The 23339-nt window shown below is 36.4% G+C and overlaps 2 protein-coding genes across 4 annotated transcripts in view; one reads left to right on the top strand and one right to left on the bottom strand.

Moving 5' to 3' along the window:
• Nucleotides 1–16177, bottom strand: part of ano2b (anoctamin 2b) — a 59861-nt gene extending 43684 nt beyond the window's left edge. Inside the window, exon 1 of one of the 2 annotated variants that reach the window (XM_083528316.1) lies at nucleotides 14867–16177. Coding sequence is in view for 1 of the 2 variants with exons in the window: in XM_083528315.1 (XP_083384441.1) it covers nucleotides 4377–4403 (27 nt within the window). In the remaining variant the exon portion in view is untranslated. Of the gene's footprint in view, nucleotides 1–4376; nucleotides 4436–14866 lie in introns of those variants that run through there. The other variant, XM_083528315.1, reaches the window with a different exon arrangement.
• Nucleotides 7438–21323, top strand: cd9b (CD9 molecule b). 2 transcript variants are annotated; one of them, XM_083528656.1, is made up of 8 exons: nucleotides 7438–7659; nucleotides 18597–18699; nucleotides 19907–20004; nucleotides 20162–20236; nucleotides 20320–20424; nucleotides 20508–20597; nucleotides 20698–20781; nucleotides 20870–21323. In XM_083528656.1, exons 1-8 carry the CDS (start codon nucleotides 7591–7593, stop codon nucleotides 20933–20935), a joined length of 690 nt encoding a protein of 229 aa, XP_083384782.1. In that variant the 5' UTR covers nucleotides 7438–7590; the 3' UTR covers nucleotides 20936–21323. The 2 variants fall into 2 exon arrangements, with proteins under 2 accessions (XP_083384782.1, XP_083384783.1); XM_083528657.1 differs by lacking the exon at nucleotides 7438–7659 and adding an exon at nucleotides 17067–17268.
• The last annotated feature ends 2016 nt before the right edge of the window (nucleotides 21324–23339 follow it).

Here is a 23339-nt window from a genome sequence, read left to right as displayed (position 1 = left end):
TATATATATATATATATATATATATATATATAAGAACATTTAATGCACTGCACTACTGCCACATGAATGGGCAAGTGTAATGGTGTTTTTCATCAAATGGACAGTGAGTGTCGATAGTACAGTATAAAACCAACAACAACAAAGCTTTGTATTCCGTTTCACTCAAAGACTCTAAGTGTCTTTGAGTCAATACTACTAATACTACTTTTATTTATAAACTGCCCTGATCAATTGAGTATTTTTAGATACTCTTTAAATTTTAAAGCATGTTTTATTAGGGCATTTATGAACACTCTTCTTGTTTGCATCATCAGTTTTGGGTAATATTCAAAATCACTTATTCAGTTATTCTACCAGAAGTAATTTACTTATTTTGCATGACCTCTTCATATTATCATTCCTTGCATATTGTCATGCTGTGACTGTAAACATTGTAAAAGGTCACACTGTTCTTTGTTCAAACGTAAGCATCTAGCACAAAGATATGACAATGTTCTTCACATACTGATCTGCAATGCAAAAGTTTCATGGATGTCACAGAGGTCTATATATATATATATATATATATATATATATATATATATATATATATATATATATATATATATATATATATATATATATATATAAAATTTATTCTCTTCACTAATAAACTTTGAATATCTCTCACACACGTCCTGGTGACTGTGTAACTGATATTTTTAGAGACAATCCTACCAATCAACAAATAAGATTATAAAAGTATATAAAGCAGCGAATGTAAGGATATTTTCTTCTCTGAGGTGTCACATTCAGACTCATTTGTTTCTGATTGGTTCTTTTGTTCCAGCTCCACCCTGGCACTGCCTGTTCCAACACCTGTTTTTTACTCTGTCTCTTCTCTGTGGACTTATTAGGACACTCATAAACCATCTGCTTGGCTAGCTTTCTTAGTGACTTGCTTTTTCTAAGTTGCCAAACAGCTCTTTCCACCTCGTAGTTTTAGTTGTTGTTTTACCTTATCATGATCTGTTTCATATCCTCAAATTTCCATTTAAATTTCATTTCATTTGTAATAATTATAAAAGTAAAAATTCATGGTTATAATTGCCTAATATGTTAATTATTTGTAACATAAGGCCTATTACTTTTAGGGTGGATTTATTCTTTTCTCAATTAAATGTCCTTGGCACCAATCCAGACCTGGGAATAGTGCCATCAGGAAAGCTGCAGATATATTTCACCACAAACATTAATTATTTTAAATGGTTTTGGAAAACACTTAAAGACACACAGAGCTAAAAGCAACAGCAGACATATTTTCCCTGTGCCAATTACGCTGAGCTATCCTGCTCTGAAAAAAAAAAAAAAAATTAAAGATAAGATAAGATATACAGTGAGGAAAATAAGTATTTGAACACCCTGCTATTTTGCAAGTTCTCCCACTTAGAAATCATGGAGGGGTCTGAAATTGTCATCTTGGGTGCATGTCCACTGTGAGAGACATAATCTAAAAAAAAAATCCAGAAATCACAATATATGATTTTTAAACTATTTATTTGTATGATACAGCTGCAAATAAGTATTTGAACACCTGTCTATCAGCTAGAATTCTGACCCTCAAAGACCTGTTAGTCTGCCTTTAAAATGTCCACCTCCACTACATTTATTATCCTAAATTAGATGCACCTGTTTGAGGTCGTTAGCTGCATAAAGACACCTGTCCACCCCATACAATCAGTAAGAATCCAACTACTAACATGGCCAAGACCAAAGAGCTGTCCAAAGACACTAGAGACAAAATTGTACACCTCCACAAGGCTGGAAAGGGCTACGGGGAAATTGCCAAGCAGCTTGGTGAAAAAAGGTCCACTGTTGGAGCAATCATTAGAAAATGGAAGAAGCTAAACATGACTGTCAATCTCCCTCGGACTGGGGATCCATGCAAGATCTCACCTCGTGGGGTCTCAATGATCCTAAGGAAGGTGAGAAATCAGCCCAGAACTACACGGGAGGAGCTGGTCAATGACCTGAAAAGAGCTGGGACCACCGTTTCCAAGGTTACTGTTGGCAATACACTAAGACGCCATGGTTTGAAATCATGCATGGCACGGAAGGTTCCCCTGCTTAAACCAGCACATGTCCAGGGATGTCTTAAGTTTGCCAATGACCATTTGGATGATCCAGAGGAGTCATGGGAGAAAGTCATGTGGTCAGCTGAGACCAAAATATACCTTTTGGGTCATAATTCCACTAAACGTGTTTGGAGGAAGAAGAATAATGAGTACCATCCCAAGAACACCATCCCTACTGTGAAGCATGGGGGTGGTAGCATCATGCTTTGGGGGTGTTTTTCTGCACATGGGACAGGGCGACTGCACTGTATTAAGGAGAGGATGACCGGGGCCATGTATTGCGAGATTTTGGGGAACAACCTCCTTCCCTCAGTTAGAGCATTTAAGATGGGTCAAGGCTGGGTCTTCCAACATGACAATGACCCGAAGCACACAGCCAGGATAACCAAGGAGTGGCTCTGTAAAAAGCAAATCAAGTTTCTGGCGTGGCCTAGCCAGTCTCCAGACCTAAACCCAATAGAGAATCTTTGGAGGGAGCTCAAACTCCGTGTTTCTCAGCGACAGGCCAGAAACCTGACTGATCTAGAGAAGATCTGTGTGGAGGAGTGGGCCAAAATCCCTCCTGCTGTGTGTGCAAACCTGGTGAAAAACTACAGGAAATGTTTGACCTCTGTAATTGCAAACAAAGGCTACTGTACCAAATATTAACATTGACTTTCTCAGGTGTTCAAATACTTATTTGCAGCTGTATCATACAAATAAATAGTTAAAAAATCATACATTGTGATTTCTGGATTTTTTTTTTTTTTAGATTATGTCTGTCACAGTGGACATGCACCTACGATGACAATTTCAGACCCCTCCATGATTTCTAAGTGAGAGAACTTGCAAAATAGCAGGGTGTTCAAATACTTATTTTCCTCACTGTGCCTTTATTTGTCCCACAGTGGGGAAATTTCTCGTATATCAAGATATCGTATATATTCCTGATCTGTATATATAAAAAATATACACAGGTTAGGCATAACATTATGACCACCTGCCGAATATTGTGTTGGTCCCCCTTTTGCTGCTATACAATCCTGACCCGTCGAGGCAGGGACTGCACTAGACCCCTGAAGGAGTGCTGTGGTATCTGGAACAAGTTGTTAGTAGCAGATCCTGTAAGTTGCGAGGTGGGATCTCCATGGATCGTACTTGTTTGTCCTGCGCATCCCACAGATGCTCAATTAGATTGAGATCTGGGGAATTTGGTAGATAAGTCAACACTTTAAACTCATTGTTGTACTTCTTAAAACAATCCTGAATCATTTTTTATTTGTGGTAGGGTGCATTATCCTGCTGAAAGAAGCTACAGGCATTAGGGAATACTGTTTCCATAAAAGGGTGTACATAGTCCGCAACACTGCTTAGGTGGGTAATACGCGTCAAAGTAACATTCACATGGATGGCTGGACCCAAGTTTTCCCAGCAGAACATTGCCCAAAGCATCACACTGCCTCTGCCAGCTTGCCTTTTTCCTATAGTCCATTTTGGTGCCATGTGTTCCCCAGATAAGCAATGCACATGCACCAGGACCAGGCCACCCATGACCCTGTTGCCGTTTAGCACTGTTCCTTCCTTGGACCACTTTTGATGGACACTGACCACTGCAGAAAGAGAACCCCCTATAAGAGCTGCAGTTTTGGAGATCCTCTTACCCAGTCGTCTAGACATCACAATTTGGCCCATGTCTGACTCGCTCAAATCCTCGCGCTTGCCCATTTTTCCTTCTTCTAACACATCAACTTTAAGGATAAAATGTTCACTTGCTGCCTAATATATCTCACCTACTAACAGGTCCCATGATGAAGAGATAATCAGTTTTATTCACTTCACCTGTCAGTGGTCATGATGTTATGCCTGATTATTGTATTGCATTCATGACAGATCTGCTTTACTGGCATCTGTACATTTTACATCTTATTTCACAATCTATTCTGCACACAGTAAAGCCTGTTTAGTGCATTTTAAACAAGTGTGAAATAAAATCCAATGAAAATAAGTCATGCTTGACATCTATTGAAAAGCTGAAAGGTTTTTAACCTGTGAGCTGCAGCCCCCTGGTGAAAAGTAATGGTACTACAGAAAGCTATACATACATACATACATACATACATACATACATACATACATACATACATACATACATACATACATACATACATACATACTTAAATATATATATGTAAGAGCATAAGTTTACATCAAGCATTGCTATGGGGAAAATGCGATCTCAGTGACTTAATTATCAAAATGATATAATAATGATCAAAAATTTACCAATATTTCAGAATCATCTGATCTCATGAGAATTTCACATCCAACTCTAGAGTTTACACAGAATGATGCAAAAAAAAGAAGGTAAAGAACATACTGAGAGCAGACGTGTTGCATTCTAAAAACATTTTGCTGATGAGAGTCACCAGAGACTGATTTGAGCTGACAGAAAATCTAAAGTAACTCAAATAATAATTATTTACAACCATTGTAAACAAAAAAATGTCATCATGAACAAAGCATTAAATTTGAAGTGGATGGACAACAGCAGTGAAAGACCACATTGTGTTCCACTCCTGTCAGCCAAGAACAGGATTCTGAGGCCACCATGAAAAAAACTATCCAGTTTTGATCAGCCTGTGCCCATGGCAGCCTGAGATTCCTGTACTGGAATACGGGTATGAATTAGATACATGGCATGCTATAGGGTATGAATTAGCTAACTATTTTTCACTTTTGATTGTAACCCATAATAATGATGAGCAAAAATCAACATAATAATATCAGTGATTGGGTGAGGAGGGCGTTCTAGTTAAAAAACTAGTTATTGGAAACAGTTGTAGGCTGATGCATCTTAAGTTGTAATCTAGCGTACCAGTGTAAATTTATTCATTAATAGAGACTCAAAGCACTTGTATACGTCGCTCTGGACAAGGGCATCTGCTAAATGCCGCAAATGTAAATGTAAATGTAAATGTAAGAAAGAACAGAATATCAGAGATTAACTTAACATTATGTTTCCATGCTTTGCAGTCAGGCTTACGAGTAATGTAAGTTTTCCACCAAAAGGTCTTACTTGTGACTATATACTGTATTCCTGACAAAAAATATTATGCTAGTAACCTGAAACTTGTGATGTCAGATACTTAATATATTTTCACGTTTTTAAATGGTCAGCTTCCTGCTTAAAATGTATTTTAACCCTTAAGTGACTCTAAAGCTTTTAACCAAAGGAATGCATTTAAAAGTATTTCCTTCTTCCAATGAGAGTGGTGTACTGCATAATAATTCTATACTGGCCCATTCTACTGATTTTAAATATCTGACATCTATTGTGTTGCAGAATGACGTGATGCACTGACGGATTTGGGTGATTTCTGAGTGGGTGAGGGAGAGCGGCGCCTTCTCTGTGACAATAGGCTCTATTATTCTGTACAAAACAGTCCCTTTGCCAAGGCAGAATTGTCATCCCCACTGTCCTTCTGTCTGTACCAGCCCGATACCAGTAGACAAAGCCATAAACATTATTGATAAGAGGGAGGATGATCTGTCCCACTCCATATATACAGTGCCAAGCAAAGATGACAACTATATATTTACCATCAACACTGACAGCATCTATAAAAGGCCACAAACTAAATATCTCTTGCAAAGCCCTGAGCTAGTTCAAATTGGAGTTTATTTCATAGACTTACGGTTACTTCTTGCCGTTTTCTGAGAGTGTAGTAGTCGATGGTTTATGTGTCTCGATGCTACAACAATGTTTGTATCCAGTATTTTGTATACAGTTTCACGGCATTTTGTGATAAAGTCAAAAAATGTATTCATCAGTCAGTTTTTATGGACACAAATTTCCCTCTTTTTTTGTGTCATTCAGCACGACTGGTTTCCATCATTCCTTCATATGAACGGAGGCTGAGGATCATGGGTAATGCTGACAAAAATGCCAAATGTAATTTTTTTCCCCTATTTTTATCAAAGAAATATAGAGTTCATTTTGGGGCAAGGGTTATGGTTACTGCTATACTGTAATAAATGCGTGTTTCTAATTAACACAGTTAACCAGGAAAAACTATTTACTATATTTTGAGCAATAAAAACAAGGATAAAATCTCCTGATTGAATGTTGAGTAATAGTGCTTAAATTAAATTAGAAAAAAACAATACCGCGTTGTGGTACCCAGTGGCAGAAAAAAAAAAAATGTGGTAGAGGCATGAAAAATACTCCCTATTGAAATACATTACATGGAATGTTATGCTCAGTGACTTAAAAAAACAAAGGAAATTCACGTCCATGAACACAAATCAATAGATTACATTTTGTGACTATATCTCAGACTGGGCTATAATATAATACTATTACATCCTTTAAACTGTACAAATATTCATATTGAAATCAGAAAGGGAAATAAAGAGCTGCTTATGAAACGTAGTCACAACATGAGCTGGTAGCTCAGCATTTAATTTTTTGTGCTTGTCAGTAGATGTCTGGGACAATAAGACAACATTCAGCTGTTTTAGTGACAATGTGTTTTAGATGACTCTGAGCTTTGAATCTAGTTTACCACCTTCTTTCCTGTACATGCAGATGCATTCCAGACATTTCTAAACCCTGTGGCAATGCAGTCTCTGTAAAACTCAATGAGATTTTCACTGCTGTCTGTCAAATGTTGAACATAATATTTAAAGATTTTAATGTTTTACATATTGAAAGAAGTTTAAAAAAATGATGGGTGATGGTGTTGCACCTATATTTAAAGAAACATATTAACAGCTAAATAACCCAAAGTTTTTCAGAAAAGACAAATGGCAAACAAATATTACTTTGGTTTTCTAAAATTTTGACCCTTGTTTTTACTTATACATATAATTTTTAATTGTGTTCTTCAATTAATCTTCGGGTCCGAAATGGTACTCTAATGAAATCATATTAGACCCCATTGCTTATATTAAACATTCTGTCAACACCTCATCACTGTTTGACTTTATAGTATATAGTGTCACAAGGAAAAATAACTTGCTTTTTTCTGTAAATTCTTTTATTAAACTGCTTTGTGACAATGTCCATTATTAAAACCAATATATCAATAATAATAAAATCTAAACACAAAATCTTTTTCACACAGTAATGTCTGTGTTTTTACCAGTTAACTAGATTATGCTACACCACAACCTGCATGCTTCGATAAATAAAAATGTAAGTGTATTATTAAAAATGATGCAGTTTGTCCCTATGTTTGTCTCTGATTATTCGCTGTGTTTCTCTGTACTCCTTTTGTCTATGTACTGTTACGCACTCCCCCCACACTTCTCTTTCTCTCTCCCACTCTCCAACACACAAACACATCTCTCACATCCCCTCTGGAGGAGTGGCACTGACCATCTTAAAATCAACACAACTTTCTCTTTGCACATTTTTGGAGAATAGCTGTTTCATTATCTGGAAAACAAAACCATCTGCAGTTACTATATTAAAAGGTCTTGGTGGAGTTTTGTCATGGCAGCATTAACAAGTGGAGAACAGACAGTCAAATATCTCTTATTCATCTTTAATTTTGTAATTTGGGTAAGTTGCAACAATAGTTTACTTCATTTTGTTGAATATAATTTTATGCAATAAGCAGATATTGCTAAATCAATCTGGGATAAATATGGAGAAAATACACTGCATTTGTCATATTTTTATTCAGGTGTGAATATAACAGTTCATCAAAATAGAAACATATGGAATTGGTCAGTGCACTTGTAACTGTGTAAATGTTAATGTGGAAAAACTGATTAACAAACAGATCTAAATTTTATATTGCAAAAAATCTGTGACCATCTCCATTTACTGGATTACGACAGTCCTGGGTTGACCTGAGCCAGAGTCTCCTAGTCCTGCTCTGGAAGTTCTCAAGCACTGTACATTTTGAAGTGTATTTGTGTTCTCATGCCCACATATAAACATTACTTAAAGTTGATTCAGGTGTGTTGGCAGGACAGAAATCACAATGTGCAATGTCTGAAACTCCAGAATCAGGAATTACCTGTTTTCTGTGCATTACTGCATATGAGGAATTCATAGTAAGAGTATACTTGTTCTTAGCAGCAAGCACATTGTATATGCTGTAGCTATTAGTGCTTCATATCCTTATTTAAAGAAACATGTTTCTTGTTTTATAATGTATGAATGAAGAAATGTACATTAATAACACAATATAGAAATACAATAGTCAGTTATTTTTCTCAAACTTTGTTCATGGCATTGTTATAGGTGGTTTGAGTATTTCAGAAACTAATTGGTTTAAAAACTATAGTACTAAGAAGTAATGAATCCTTTTCTAATTTACATCATTATTTTATATATATATATATATATATATATATATATATATATATATATATATATATATATATATATATATATATATATATATTGCTAGTTGTAAAAGATAGTCATGGTTCACTTTAAGTTTAGATGCTTTTTTTTTTTGCTTTGTTTTAAATGAAAAATTTTATTAGTAGCCTAGGTTCAAATTTCTCAAATGACAGTAAGATTTTGTTCTATTTTACATATTTTGATTGGTTTAAAGAGGAAGTCCATCATGGTGGCAAATCAGAAGTAATCCCTTCAACAAGAAAAATATACAATCTTAAGTAACAGCTCACACTATATTTAAATAGCAGTTTGCCATAGAGGTTTGTGTTCATTTCTGTGCACTTATCTAATCTGTACATTGTCAATGCACTTACACATTTAACAGAAAAAAACTTTATATCACCAGCATATGGACAAAAATAATGAAATGTTTATACACACAGTGGCTTGCATAGTTTTAGCATCTTAAACTGTGACTAGATGTCATGTATGTTAACAAAACATTATTAAATCAATATAGTTTCCATATAAAAAAAATTGTGAAGCCCTTTTATGGTACATTTTTTTAACCTTTTTCTATATCTGGAAAGAAAAATGATTACAATGTCAAAGCTTCAGCTTGATAATGAAATGAAGAGGGTTACTCTTTTTTAATAAATAAGATAAATGAGATTTGCTGTGTATTTTCGTTTGCATTTAGCATTATGGCATATTCCTGTAATGAAAATTTGCATTGCATCTCTATTGGCAGTACAATTATCAAGTTCAGATACTTCAAAATGTGTGTCCACTGTATGGTATTTAAAACAAAATGCACTGTAAAACACTCCTTACTAACCTTCACTGTGTTATATGTCGCATGATAAATCAATGAACCCAACTTGCCTTATGTAAAAAGTTCAGGCTGCTGGTCATGGTGTAGGAAATACTTTTCCTAACAAAATTTTACCTTTTAATAACAATCAAGCATTGAGTATTGCTGCTCAAAACTTGCATTCCTTTAAGGCCACAATTTACCAATGTTACAATGGATTCCAGCATTACAATGCACCATCTCACAAGCCTTGTCCCTCTCACAACCAGAGTTTAATCATTTAATATGTGGTAGATTCCATTCCACAGATAACTAAGTTTGTTCTAAAACAAAAAGCCTGGTCTCTCAAAAAAAATAAAAAAATAAGTGACCCGTGCATTTTAATCATTTTTAAGCTACTCTGAGTCACCTTGTAAATAGTGAAAAGGTAACTTATGTTTATATGCTAGTTCATATTTGACTTACACATAACACTGGAATGAAGTACAGCCAAAGTCCTCTTTCAAGAATGTGTATATATATATATATATATATATATATACAGTACAGACCAAAAGTTTGGACACACCTTCTCATTCAAAGAGTTTTCTTTATTTTCATGAGTCACACTGAAGGCATCAAGGGCTATTTGACCAAGAAGGAGAGTGATGGGGTGCTGCGCCAGATGTCCTGGCCTCCACAGTCACCGGACCTGAACCCAATCGAGATGGTTTAGGGGTGAGCTGGACTGCAGAGTGAAGGCAAAAGGGCCAACAAGTGCCAAGCATCTCTCGGGGAACTCCTTCAAGACTGTTGGAAGACCATTTCAGGTGACTACCTCTTGAAGCTCATCAAGAGAATGCCAAGAGTGTGCAAAGCAGTAATCAAAGCAAAAGGTGGCTACTTTGAAGAACCTAGAATATGACATATTTTCAGTTGTTTCACACTTTTTTGTTATGTATATAATTCCATATATAATTCCACGTGTGTTAATTCATAGTTTTGATGCCTTCAGTGTGAATCTACAATTTTCATAGTCATGAAAATAAAGAAAACTCTTTGAATAAGAAGGTGTGTCCAAACCTTTGGTCTGTACTCTATATATATATTTATATACAGTGAGGAAAATAAGTATTTGAACACCCTGCTATTTTGCAAGTTCTCCCACTTAGAAATCATGGAGGGGTCTGAAATTGTCATCGTAGGCGCATGTCCACAGTGAGAGACATATTCTCACATCAAAATCCAGAAATCACAATATATGATTTTTAAACTATTTATTTGTATGATACAGCTGCAAATAAGTATTTGAACACCTGTCTATCAGCTAGAATTCTGACCCTCAAAGACCTGTTAGTCTGCCTTTAAAATGTCCACCTCCACTACATTTATTATCCTAAATTAGATGCACCTGTTTGAGGTCGTTAGCTGCATAAAGACACCTGTCCACCCCATACAATCAGTAAGAATCCAACTACTAACATGGCCAAGACCAAAGAGCTGTCCAAAGACACTAGAGACAAAATTGTACACCTCCACAAGGCTGGAAAGGGCTACGGGGAAATTGCCAAGCAGCTTGGTGAAAAAAGGTCCACTGTTGGAGCAATCATTAGAAAATGGAAGAAGCTAAACATGACTGTCAATCTCCCTCGGACTGGGGATCCATGCAAGATCTCACCTCGTGGGGTCTCAATGATCCTAAGGAAGGTGAGAAATCAGCCCAGAACTAAACGGGAGGAGCAGGTCAATGACCTGAAAAGAGCTGGGACCACCGTTTTTAAGGTTACTGTTGGTAATACACTAAGACGTCATGGTTTGAAATCATGCATGGCACGGAAGGTTCCCCTGCTTAAACCAGCTCATGTCCAGGCACGTCTTAAGTTTGCCAATGACCATTTGGATGATCCAGAGGAGTCATGGGTCAGATGAGACCAAAATAGAACTAATCTAAAAAATAAATATCCAGAAATCACAATGTATGATTTTTTAACTATTTATTTGTATGATACAGCTGCAAATAAGTATTTGAACACCTGAGAAAGTTAATATTTGGTACAGTAGCCTTTGTTTGCAATTACAGAGGTCAAACGTTTTCTGTAGTTTTTCACCTGGTTTGCACACACTGCAGGAGGGATTTTGGCCCACTCCTCCACACAGATCTTCTCTAGATCAGTCAGGTTTCTGGCCTGTTGCTGAGAAACACGGAGTTTGAGCTCCCTCCTAAGATTCTCTATTGGGTTTAGGTCTGGAGACTGGCTAGGCCACGCCAGAACCTTGATATGCTTCTTACAGAGCCACTCCTTGGTTATCCTGGCTGTGTGCTTCGGGTCATTGTCATGTTGGAAGACCCAGCCTCGACCCATCTTCAATGCTCTAACTGAGGGAAGGAGGTTGTTTCCCAAAATCTCGCAATACGTGGCCCCGGTCATCCTCTCCTTAATACAGTGCAGTCGCCCTGTCCCATGTGCAGAAAAACACCCCCAAAGTATGATGCTACCACCCCCATGCTTTACAGTAGGAATGGTGTTCTTGGGATGGTACTCATCATTCTTCTTCCTCCAAACACGTTTAGTGGAATTATGACCCAAAAGTTCTATTTTGGTCTCATCTGACCACATGACTCCTCTGGATCATCCAAATGGTCATTGGCAAACTTAAGACGTGCCTGGACATGAGCTGGTTTAAGCAGGGGAACCTTCCGTGCCATGCATGATTTCAAACCATGACGTCTTAGTGTATTACCAACAGTAACCTTGAAAACGGTGGTCCCAGCTCTTTTCAGGTCATTGACCAGCTCCTCCCGTTTAGTTCTGGGCTGATTTCTCACCTTCCTTAGGATCATTGAGACCCCACGAGGTGAGATCTTGCATGGAGCCCCAGTCCGAGGGCGATTGACAGTCATGTTTAGCTTCTTCCATTTTCTAATGATTGCTCCAACAGTGGACCTTTTTCACCAAGCTGATTGGCAATGTCCCCGTAGCCCTTTCCAGCCTTTTGGAGGTGTCTTTATGCAGCTAACGACCTCAAACAGGTGCATCTAATTTAGGATAATAAATGTAGTGGAGGTGGACATTTTAAAGGCAGACTAACAGGTCTTTGAGGGTCAGAATTCTAGCTGATAGACAGGTGTTCAAATACTTATTTGCAGCTGTATCATACAAATAAATAGTTAAAAAATCATATATTGTGATTTCTGGATTTTTTTTTTTTAGATTATGTCTCTCACAGTGGACATGCACCTACGATGACAATTTCAGACCCCTCCATGATTTCTAAGTGGGAGAACTTGCAAAATAGCAGGGTGTTCAAATACTTATTTTCCTCACTGTATATATATATATATATATATATATATATATATATATATATATATATATATATATATATATATATATATATATATATTGTATTGCAGAAGTATTCATACTGCTTAAATATTTCCACATTTTGTCACGATATAACCACAAACGTATTGTATTTTATTGGGATTTTATGTGAGAGACCAACACAAAGTATCGCATAATTGTGAAGTGGAAGGAAAATGATACATGGTGTTAAATATTTTTCACAAATAAAAATCTGAAAAGTGTGGAGTGCATATGTATTCAGCCTCCTTTACTTTGAAACCCCTAAATAAAATCCAGTGCAATCAACTGCCTTGAGAAGTCACCTAATTAGTCATTAGGGTCTACCTGTGTTTACTTTCATCCCAGTATAATTACAGCTGTTCTGTGAAGGCCTCAAAGGTTTTTTAGAGAACATTAGTGAGCAAACTGCATCACAAAGTCTAAAGAACGCACCAGACAGGTCAGGGATAAAGTTGTGGAGAAGTGTAAAGCAGGGTTAGGTTATAAAACATATCCCAAGATTTGAACATCTCATGGAGCACTGTTTAATCCATCATCTAAAAGAGTATGACACAACTGCTAACCTACCAAGACATGGCCGTCCACCTAAACTGACAGGCCAGGCAAGAAGAGCACTGATCTAAGAAGCAGCCAAAAGGCCCATGGTAACTCTGGAGGAGCTGCACACAGATCAGGTGGGAGAGTCTGTTCACAAGACAACCATTAGTCGTGCACTCCACCAATCTGGTTATTATGGAAGAGTGGCAAGAAAAAGGCCATTGTTGAAAAAAAGAATAAGAAGTTCAGTTTGCCACACACCATGTAGGGGCACAGCAAACATGTGGAAGAAGGAGCTGTGTTCAGATGAGACCAAAATTAAACTTTTTGTCCTACATGCAAAACGCTATGTGTGGCAGAATCCTAACACTGCACATCAGCCTTAACACACCATCCACACCGTGAAACATGGAGGAGGCAGCATCATGCTGTGGGGATGCTTTTCTTCAGCAGGGACAGGAAAGCTGGTCAGAGTTGATGGAAAGATAGATGGAGCTTAATACAGGGCAATCCTGGAAGAAAACCTATTAGAGACTGCAAGAGACTGGGGCAGAGGATCACCTTCCAGCAGGACAACAACCCTAAACATACAGCCAGAGCTCCAATAGAATGGTTAAGATCAAATCATATTAATGTGTTAGAAAGGCCCAGTCAACATTTAGACCTAAATCCTATTGAGAGTCTTTGAAAAGACTTGAAAATTTCTGTTCACATACGTTCTCCATCCAATCTGATTCAACTGGAGCTGTAGGCAAAAATTACAGTCTCTAGATGTGCAAAGCAGGTAAAAAGATTTGCAGTTGTAATTGCAGTAAAAGGTGTTTGTATTGTCTCAGGGGGGATGAATACATATGCGCCACACTTTTCAGATTTTTATTTGTAAAAAATCTTTAACACCATGTATCATTTTCCTTTCACTTCACAATTATGTGATACTTTGTGTTGGTCTCTCAAATAAAATCCCAGTAAAATACATTTAATTTTTATGGTTATAACGTGACAAAATATGGATATTTAATGTGTATAATACTTTTACAATGTGTATATATATATATATATATATATATATATATATATATATATATATATATATATATATATATATATATATATAAACATTAACATGTTGAACAAGATGATTCCATAGGCTCTGTGCTGTGATCTGATCAGTGTTTCACTGTTAACCTATGACATCTGGACACAATGCCACTGCACTCTCAGTGATGCCCAATCCAAAATAAAGTCACGGGTTTGTATCAGAAAAGGCATGCTCTACTGTAGTGACCTCTAGCGGGAGCAGCTGAAAAGAATCAACATTCAACCATAGAATGTGTTTTGGAATGCATGTGTATGCTCTTCTACACAGTAAAACATTTCTCCTGTTACAAATAGTTCTTCTTGAGTAGAGCAGCATCACACAAGTAGATTTTTTCCCTACCACACAGGGTGACATTCCCAAAACTTTCATACATTGGCTATGGAAATTAAACCAAATGGCAAGGGCAAGTCGGCAAGGGCAACTCAGCAAAGGTGTGTCACAATCATACTCACACGCAGATATGTGATACACGGGTGTTCGAGTATCATGCATTTTCTGGATATTTTGCTGAAATGTATTAATGTTTTCCAGAGTTCTAGGGAATTAAATGATGAAATGTATGTTTTCAGGAGAAGTTATCAAAAAAAAGTATAATAGAATTAAGCAATGACTTACTAGCAAGATTGTGCTTGTACTGGATATCAGTTCATCTGTGATTCAGACAAGGCCACAGAGTGAGCACAGGTAAACAAAGCTGAGTGGAATGAAGCACACAGTGAAAATTCCACGAGTGGTTATACTAAATATTAACACACTTGGAGTGCTCAGTCAATCAATTTAGTAGAGCACAACTAATGACACCAAGGGGGGAAAGGCCAACATGTAAGCAAAGCTTAGAGATGTAGATATGTTCATAGTTGTATACCCCACTTTTATAAACAATTTGTTCATTTGTTTTAAGGCCTGCCATCTACAAGACTTTTAGAGTAAGGTGTGGCAACTTGCAAATTATAGTAAAGTATCATTGGTTACACTTTTAAGAAACGAGCCCAAGGCAGAACAATGCCTGATAATCATGTGTAATTCATAGCTGACACTCAAATTCCTGACTTTCCAGAATGCCTTGAATGTCTCCAGAGCTAGCTCACACATACTTAAGACATTCTGTCAGAGCGCTTGTGGGAACAAATGACCTCTTGAGGTCATTAAAGAAGGAATTAAAGGTCATAACAGAGATGTAAATCAGTGATAGTTGCTCAGACATACAGCTGAGGGACTGAAGGATGTGCCATTCAGGTTCAGAATTACTACTCCCGTTTGCACTGTGTTTATTGTTGTATCTCCTTCTATTATGCATTATTGTAGAGAGATGCGGTGCACTATTTTTAATCTCACTCACACCTGAAGAGATTCTGAGCAATCCTGCCTTGTTCTAAAGACACCCTTGAACAATTTTACATACAGAAACTGAAATCTGGAGTAGGCTTGAAGAATGTTGGACTACTTCATGATGATACTTTTAATGAACCTCTTTGCATGTTGTGTTTACTTGCTCTCTGTTATTTTTGCATTAGGAACCTGATAAAATGGATACTATAATATTTATTTTTTTAAATAAAATGACAGGTGCTGTAAGTCAATGATGAGATGTATAAATGAGAATATTGTTATGTATTGTTTATTGCTATAGTTTACTAGTACATGCAAAAATGAGCATCAGTTTCTGGTGTATGAAAGTACATTTCACGCTTTACAGTTTTCTGGCTTAACTCTAGAAGCTTTCTGAGCTCATGGAAACATAAAATCATGCCCTTATTTATTTAAACTCCACCCATTTCTCAGACATTACAAGTATACCTTATTTATCCTGGAGGCTGAATAAAAAATAGGGATATTCTATCAGCCACATGGACAATGAAGGACAATGGAAATATTGTGTTTGCTTTCCCAGATTCATGGAGAACTGGTCTTGAACTCCTTTTTTTCACAGACAAGAGAATAGAAACGCCATCAGCTTTCTGAAAAAAAAAAAAAACAGGTCTGGTGACAAAATCTGGCCTTTAGGTTGACCTGAGGCCTTTAGCTTGGTAACTTGGTTACACTGTAATGGCCTTTTTTCAGGCATTGTTTTTAGTTTAAAATGACCGGATTTAGGCTTTTTGAAATTTCACCTTCACAGAGAAATGGCATTGAAAGCTACTTTCATGAGAGTATTTTTCGTGACATGGCTTGCACTGTGTTCTTTCTCTGCTGTACAGATTCATTACATGGTGTTGACTGCACAGACTTGGAATTTATATATATATATATATATATATATATATATATATATATATATATATATATATATATATATATATATATAAATATATATATATATATTTTTTTTTTTTTTAAGAAGTCATGGATGAGAGCTGACTGCTTAGTTCCAAAGTTCATGTTTCTGAACATGTTTTACAAATGAAAGTAAAACGTGTCTTTAATGAGTGACAATATTTTTTGACATGCAGTCTTATTAAAGTAGTATTTACATATAATTCAATTCATTAATTAATTTCTATAATTTATGGTTATGGTCTGCCTTACAACTTAAACCAATTAATCAGTATTGGGTTTTTGTTTTTTTTGGTTAAATAAAAAAAAAAGAAAAGTTAAACAATCATGTACAAATGCACAGCTTCTAAATCTAAGATCCAACACCCTACTGATTTGATCCACACTTAAAAACCTCATATATTACAGACACGAGGTTCACCTGCACTTCCTTGAACACTTCACTCACCTTATTTCCTGAACCCTACCCACTGTCCCTCCCACACTTTGCTTTCAGCCATTCAAACGAGTCTCAGGAGAAATATAAAGGGGCATGGCTGGGGGTTTTTTTTCTCCTTTTTTCCTTTTAGTTCAGCCTCTCCTAAGGTTAGACACACATTCTTAGAAGTTGCTAGAGCTAGTGCACAGCTTGTTTGTGGTTTGAAGAGTTGATCACTTGGAAGATCTAAATTTTAACCATGGGAGTAGGAGGGGGTCTAAGTTGCATCAAGTACTTGATGTTTGCCTTCAATTTCCTGTTTTGGGTATGTATTTTCATTTCATTATAGCAAATGTTTACGTAGATAGAAATCTACGTAAACATTTTACGGTTGGTTAAATGAACATGAGCTCACTTATTGACCAATAATTCTCTGGAAATTCTAATTTGAAATGGCTGTGTTGGAGGTAATGGTGTAGCAAGATTCTAGTTCTTCATGGAAGGGTTACGATTTCCATAATGTGGTGATGTTTTATTGTAACAGCACTTACAGACGTATCGAAGTGCTTTTTGAAAGACTAGATTTGAAACGCTAGATAAATGCTAGATGCTAGCATAAAGGGGGAAAAATGCTAGCTATAAATTATATGGTTTTGAATCTAATTCAAAGGAGCCTCTTAGCAAATGATACATAAAGTTGCTAATCTTGGGACAAGTGCAGTTGGTGGGTGGAAACCTGTTCAGCAGGTCAATGCTAATAAGCTGGAGGGTTTACTTTGTCGGGATTGATTGTGTTGCTCATTTCAATTACTCTAGTCGGGGGGGGGGGCAATCAGATAAACAAATGCATACAAGTTCCTGTATCAGTTATAATGAACTTGGATCTCCTGAAGGAACAGTTGATAAACTATACTGGAAATTTCTAAAAGTTGTATTGGAGTGTTTAATCTTGAGTGAAACTGTCCACACCCGATCCTCGTTTTCATTTTAACACAGCAGTTTCACCGATGTTGAAACAATTTACAGAAACCCAAGTGGGGCGTGTCAAACGTATGCCGTCATGATGATTGACATTTTTTTTAATTTTTTTTTATTTTTCCCTTATTGTGGTTCAACATGTTTTATGTGTTAGTAAATATGCTTGCCCACTTAATGAATCACACAATATTGCTCATGCTCCTGACCTGCATTTATGGAATTTATAGCAGGTGTGTAACAGGTTTGTCGCCTGCCAATCATCCATTCATGTGACGTGAACTGTTTTCTTCCTCTTGGGTAAAATACCACATAATGGCATACCATGCAGAATGACTTTAATTAGGTGTGGGTTTTTTTGTGTGTGGCTATAGATAGATATTGATATAGATGTTTGTTTTTTTGGAGCTGTGATGTCATGAGAATGAAATGAAGTCAACCTTGTTTTTAACACTGAGGTAATGTCTTCCATCAGGCCGGTTGCTCTTGATTCTATGTGTAGTTATTTTTTACACTTCAGTAGTGCATTTCACCTGTCCAATACTGAGCGATTTAGAAGTACTTCCTTAACTGATCTGGTTCCATTGTACCGGTCTGTACCAGAGACTGACTTCTGCTATCTTGCTGCTGGGCGGAAATGCTAACAAAATTTCCATGTTTGTGTTGTGCTTTTATCAGCTTGCAGGTACAGCAGTTCTGTCTATCGCTCTCTGGCTGCGTTTCGACAAGGCGACTCAGAGCTTTTTTCAAGTGGAAAACTCGCCTACAACATTCCTTATTGGTAAAACACTAAACAAACCACCCTTATTTAAGATTTGCTTGTTTTCACTATTCAGAGACACTATACCAACCGGGTATCAGGACTCGGTATTCACCCAACCCCCAACGCCAACCTTGTTTGTGTAGGCATGGGAACGGGTCACACCCAAAAAAAAAAAATAATAATAATTCAGTCATTTGAATGTGGTCATGTGAGCTGAGAGAAGCGCACACACCAAAGTATGATGAAATGTTATCGTATATACAGTACTGAACAAAAGCTTTGAACATGCGAATTATTAAAATACATGTACTTTTCGATTTCATGACTTTGAGTGAAGGCAATATTTCCTAACAACTTTTCCAGCAAAACTGACAGTCTAGAGAATCTGTGGCTGCTATTTAGTGAAACACCAATTTAGTACTAATTTCTAATATGTAATGTTTACTTAAATGTAAATACCAAATATTGACTGCTCTTTATGCTTTGTTTTTTAATGCATTATTTTTGTATTGTGTCCTTCACACATCTTGTATTTAGTGGATTAATATTTTTGTACAAACCTTAATTAAAATCTCAGGCTTTTATTTTAGTTTTTTTTTTTTTTTGTGGTAAAATTTGTCCTTATTGGTTCTTCTGGTTGGTGATTGTTTACTTATTGGCAGGGTTTTTGTTGCATAGCAGAGGTAGAAATATTTAAACCTCTGAGCTACCAGTTCATTTTTCTCTCAACTCGTCCTATTTTTGCAAATCCATCATATGAAAGAACAGATGCTTTTTGTTCGTCTCAACTGTGAAATAGGCTCTTTCTCTTATAACATGACAACAGTACACTGAGATGCTGTCCTATAATGGCAAAAATCTTAATGATGGGGTGCCTACAACAATACACAGTGGGTGGCGTTGGTCAGACTGGGTTTGTTTTGTTTGCGCTCTCTGCATACTGAACACGCCCAAGCTGTGCTACTATAACAGCTTTGAAAATGGCATAGTTGACAACTAATTATTTGACAACTTGTACATTATGTTCAAATTAATTCAACATGTTTTTTTTATTGCATATAATTAGGGCTGTCAAAATTAAGATGTTAAATAAATAAAATATTTTAGCCCTACTTATAATGCATACATTTAAATTCTGGGAGTCATGTTCAATATCAATTACGTGTTTTATTTATTAAATAAAAATATTTTTTTGGTGTGTACTGACCACTCTCATGCTGCTTAGGTGTTTACATTCTCATTGTGGCTGGAGCCCTTATGATGGTGGTTGGCTTCCTTGGGTGCTGTGGAGCCATCAGAGAGTCACAGTGTATGCTGGGATTGGTGAGTGCTATAACATCCTGAAGAATTCCTGACTTACTATTTTTTACCTGGTAACTGAATAAATCTCAGACAAACTTTTAAGCCACATGTTTAACAGCATATGTACTTGGGTCACTGATTTTTCTTTTGTGCATATTTATTTTCTTAATATCTGTAGTTCTTCATTTTCCTGCTCATCATCTTTGCAGCAGAAGTGGCTGCGGGAATCTGGGGGCTGTCCAATAAAGACAAGGTTAGTTATTTTAAACTTTGTATAAAGTCTTTCCCTTTTATAAGCCATTTAAAATGTTGCATAATTCCATTTTCTTCTCTCAGATTGTAGAAGAGGTCAAGCAATTCTACATTCAGGCCTTTAATAACTACCAAAAGACACCAAACCAGATTGCGCTGAAAGAAACTTTGACTGCCATTCAGTTTAGTGTAAGTGATGCATTTTCTGCACATTGCTGGTTACAGAGCTGTACATTTTATTTCATCCTTAAGGACTTATATTTTCTCTTTAGCTTCAATGCTGCGGTACCACTGGAACGATTTTTGACGGTGCCTCTGATACCTGCCCAAAGCAACAGGGCCTGGCGCAATTGATCACAACGGTAATTATCCAACTTTCACAAAACCACTCATTGCTACTATATAACAAGAAAACTTTGGCTTTCAGATAGTTGATAACCTGATTTATTATCATTTGTTTAGAGTTGCCCAGCTGCAATAGAAGATTTGTTTAATTCCAAAATGCACATTATTGGAGGTGTGGGTATTGGTATCGGTGTGATCATGGTGAGTATAGTATTGACTGAAAGCGATTCCTAATCTGAAATTCCTATATACGTGATGTTTCATTGAATCCAATTTGCTTTCTCAACAGATCTTTGGCATGCTCTTCAGCATGCTGCTGTGCTGTGCCATCAGACGGACACGAGATGTTGTGTAAAGTCGGTCGCAGATTCTTCCACTTCACAACTGCCTGTCTGGCAGTGTGTTCACTGCCAAAGCACATAGCCTCCTTTTAATATTTTATTCTTTTTCTTAAATGCAGTTGCATATACTCGTGAAAATATCACTTTAGAAAACTGTTCATAGCTCGGAGTTTTACCATAGCAAATGGTTTTGCTTGAAGTATTTAAGTCCCTACTCCCATCTCCCCCCTTCCCCCCAATTTCCTTCCCACCCCCCCATTTCCTTTGTTGTGTTTTGTGTACATGTTCATTTTATTTTCACTACTTATTTTGCAAAGGACTGATTTTATAACTACTTAATCCCCAGATACCTGTACTGGAGTGTTTAACTTTAAAATGCTAAATAAAATTGTCTAATACAAACGCACTGTATTTAACTGGGTGATTTAACTACAATATACTGGGTAGTTTTGTGTCTTGTACAAACTCGAAGGCAAGACAAAGCCTTAACCTTCTTTTACAGCAATAATGACTTGCTGCAATGACGTGTGCATTTAGTATAAGTAAATTATAGGACACTTAAATTGTGACTTTTCTGAGCATTTAAACTTCTTGAACAGGAGTACCCCTAACCACTGTTTAAGTAGAATGCTTAAGTTGTACAAAATTAAACCAAGCAGTTTATTATAGGAAAATAATGACTGGATGGTGTGATGATTTTCAAACCCCTCAGCTCTTTATCTTGTATCGCATTTGCTCATGAACTGTTTGGGGTTTTTTTTTTTTTTTTTAGAACCACACATTTCCTTTGCTTACTGTTGCATTTTGGGGCTGCTTTGAAACATTGAAATATTCATGCCCAGGAGTGTCTCAATCTCCCAGGACAACCCATACACCTAAAAACACATTGACCATTAACCACTTTCACACTCACCATTAACACACTCACTGACCAATTCTTGGGAATCTTTTCGTCCAACTGAATTTTTAGCCCTGCAGAGGAAACAACCCGGCCCAAGCGAACAGGAGGGCTGCGGTAACCGATATGCCAGTTTCCCCACAGGAAGCCACTTGTTAAACTATTAGAGTGGCACTCCTAATAATTTGGTTGTGAGCTAGATGCTTTCCCTTTTTGTTTTGGGGATTTCTTGTACATGTTAAATTACTTTAAACAATAAAACCAATCTTATGAAAAAATCTTAAATCTCATTACAATCACAGAATCATCCTACAGAAACAAAAACAAAAAACAGTTAATTTGTTTTAATAAGCCTTGTGCATGTAGATATGTTTGTCATTTCTTTAGTGCACGAGAACTACCTATTCAGGCTGCCCATTGTGAAACTATGCTTTTTTTCCCCCTTCCCCTTTTGGTCTTCCTTGCACCTACAAATTCACAGAAAATTTGAGAGGGAAATAGAGAAATGTCCCCACTGTGGGATGAATAAAGGTGTATATATTATCTTACATGAACTTTAAACCTTCCCACTGTCATGGCTGACTAAATACTAGTCACTGACAGTCAGTGTTGGTTTTGAATAACAGTGTATATTGAGTTATGATTTATGTTTTTAATGACAATCTTGAGAAAATATCCACTGACTTGACTATATTGTAACAAAAAAGTTCATTTATAGAGTAAGACTGCTTAACTGTTGTAATGAATCACTTTTCATACAATGATGCCTTTTCTACACAAATACAGAAATTCTTGTTTTGTGAATTATGCAAAATTGTTCTATCGTTTACACTTCAATATAAGTTATGCATCCTTTAATCATGCGCTTACTACTCTAGCTTAGCTATAATAACTCGCTGCTGCTGTATTGCTACGGTGTGCTCATTCTGCACAGAATTATTTTTTTATTTCACACACACACTATATATATATATATATAAAAAATCTTATTAATGATTTAAAAACACTGTGTACACTGGAAATTAGCATATAATCAATGAATAACTGGTGATTAATTCATATCAACAGTGGAAAGAGTACAGTAAATTAATTGTGAAATAAAATAAAAAAAAAATTAAAATTATTGAATTATTTGACTAATGGTTATTCTTAGGCTTCACTCATTTCAGAAATATATATTTTTTTAGCATTAGTGTTATACATGCTCTCATGATAGATATAGCTTATACATCTTATACATACAGCATTTATACAGAAATTATGAACCTGACAATATCATTTACAGAATATATATGGCTGATATTTTTGTAATTCACAGTAAGCCTGCTTCTTCCTTTCTCATTTTTTGTTTTTTTGTTTGTTCTTTAGTCCCTTTCCTTTTTTCTTTGTGGCTTCAGGCCAGCCAAAGCCTCTGAACTCCAGGCAGTCCATTGCATTGTGGGAAATGTAGTAGGCGTTCTCAATAGCAGCTGGGCTCAGAATATCCACTACAGGCTTTGTGCATGTGGTACTTGCTGTCC

This window comes from Silurus aristotelis (genome assembly GCF_946808225.1).
Source record: "Silurus aristotelis genome assembly, chromosome: 24".
NCBI classification, from domain to species: domain Eukaryota; kingdom Metazoa; phylum Chordata; class Actinopteri; order Siluriformes; family Siluridae; genus Silurus; species Silurus aristotelis.
This window is presented reverse-complemented; position numbering and strand designations above follow the sequence as displayed.

Bases quoted from the DNA above. Each gene is read 5' to 3' on its own strand.
- cd9b (XM_083528656.1), top strand. From the start codon at position 7,591: ATGGCAGCATTAACAAGTGGAGAACAGACAGTCAAATATCTCTTATTC. The intron at 20,005-20,161 runs GTGAGTGCTATA...TAATATCTGTAG, and splicing joins CACAGTGTATGCTGGGATTG to TTCTTCATTTTCCTGCTCAT. The intron at 20,425-20,507 runs GTAAGTGATGCA...TTTTCTCTTTAG, and splicing joins TGACTGCCATTCAGTTTAGT to CTTCAATGCTGCGGTACCAC.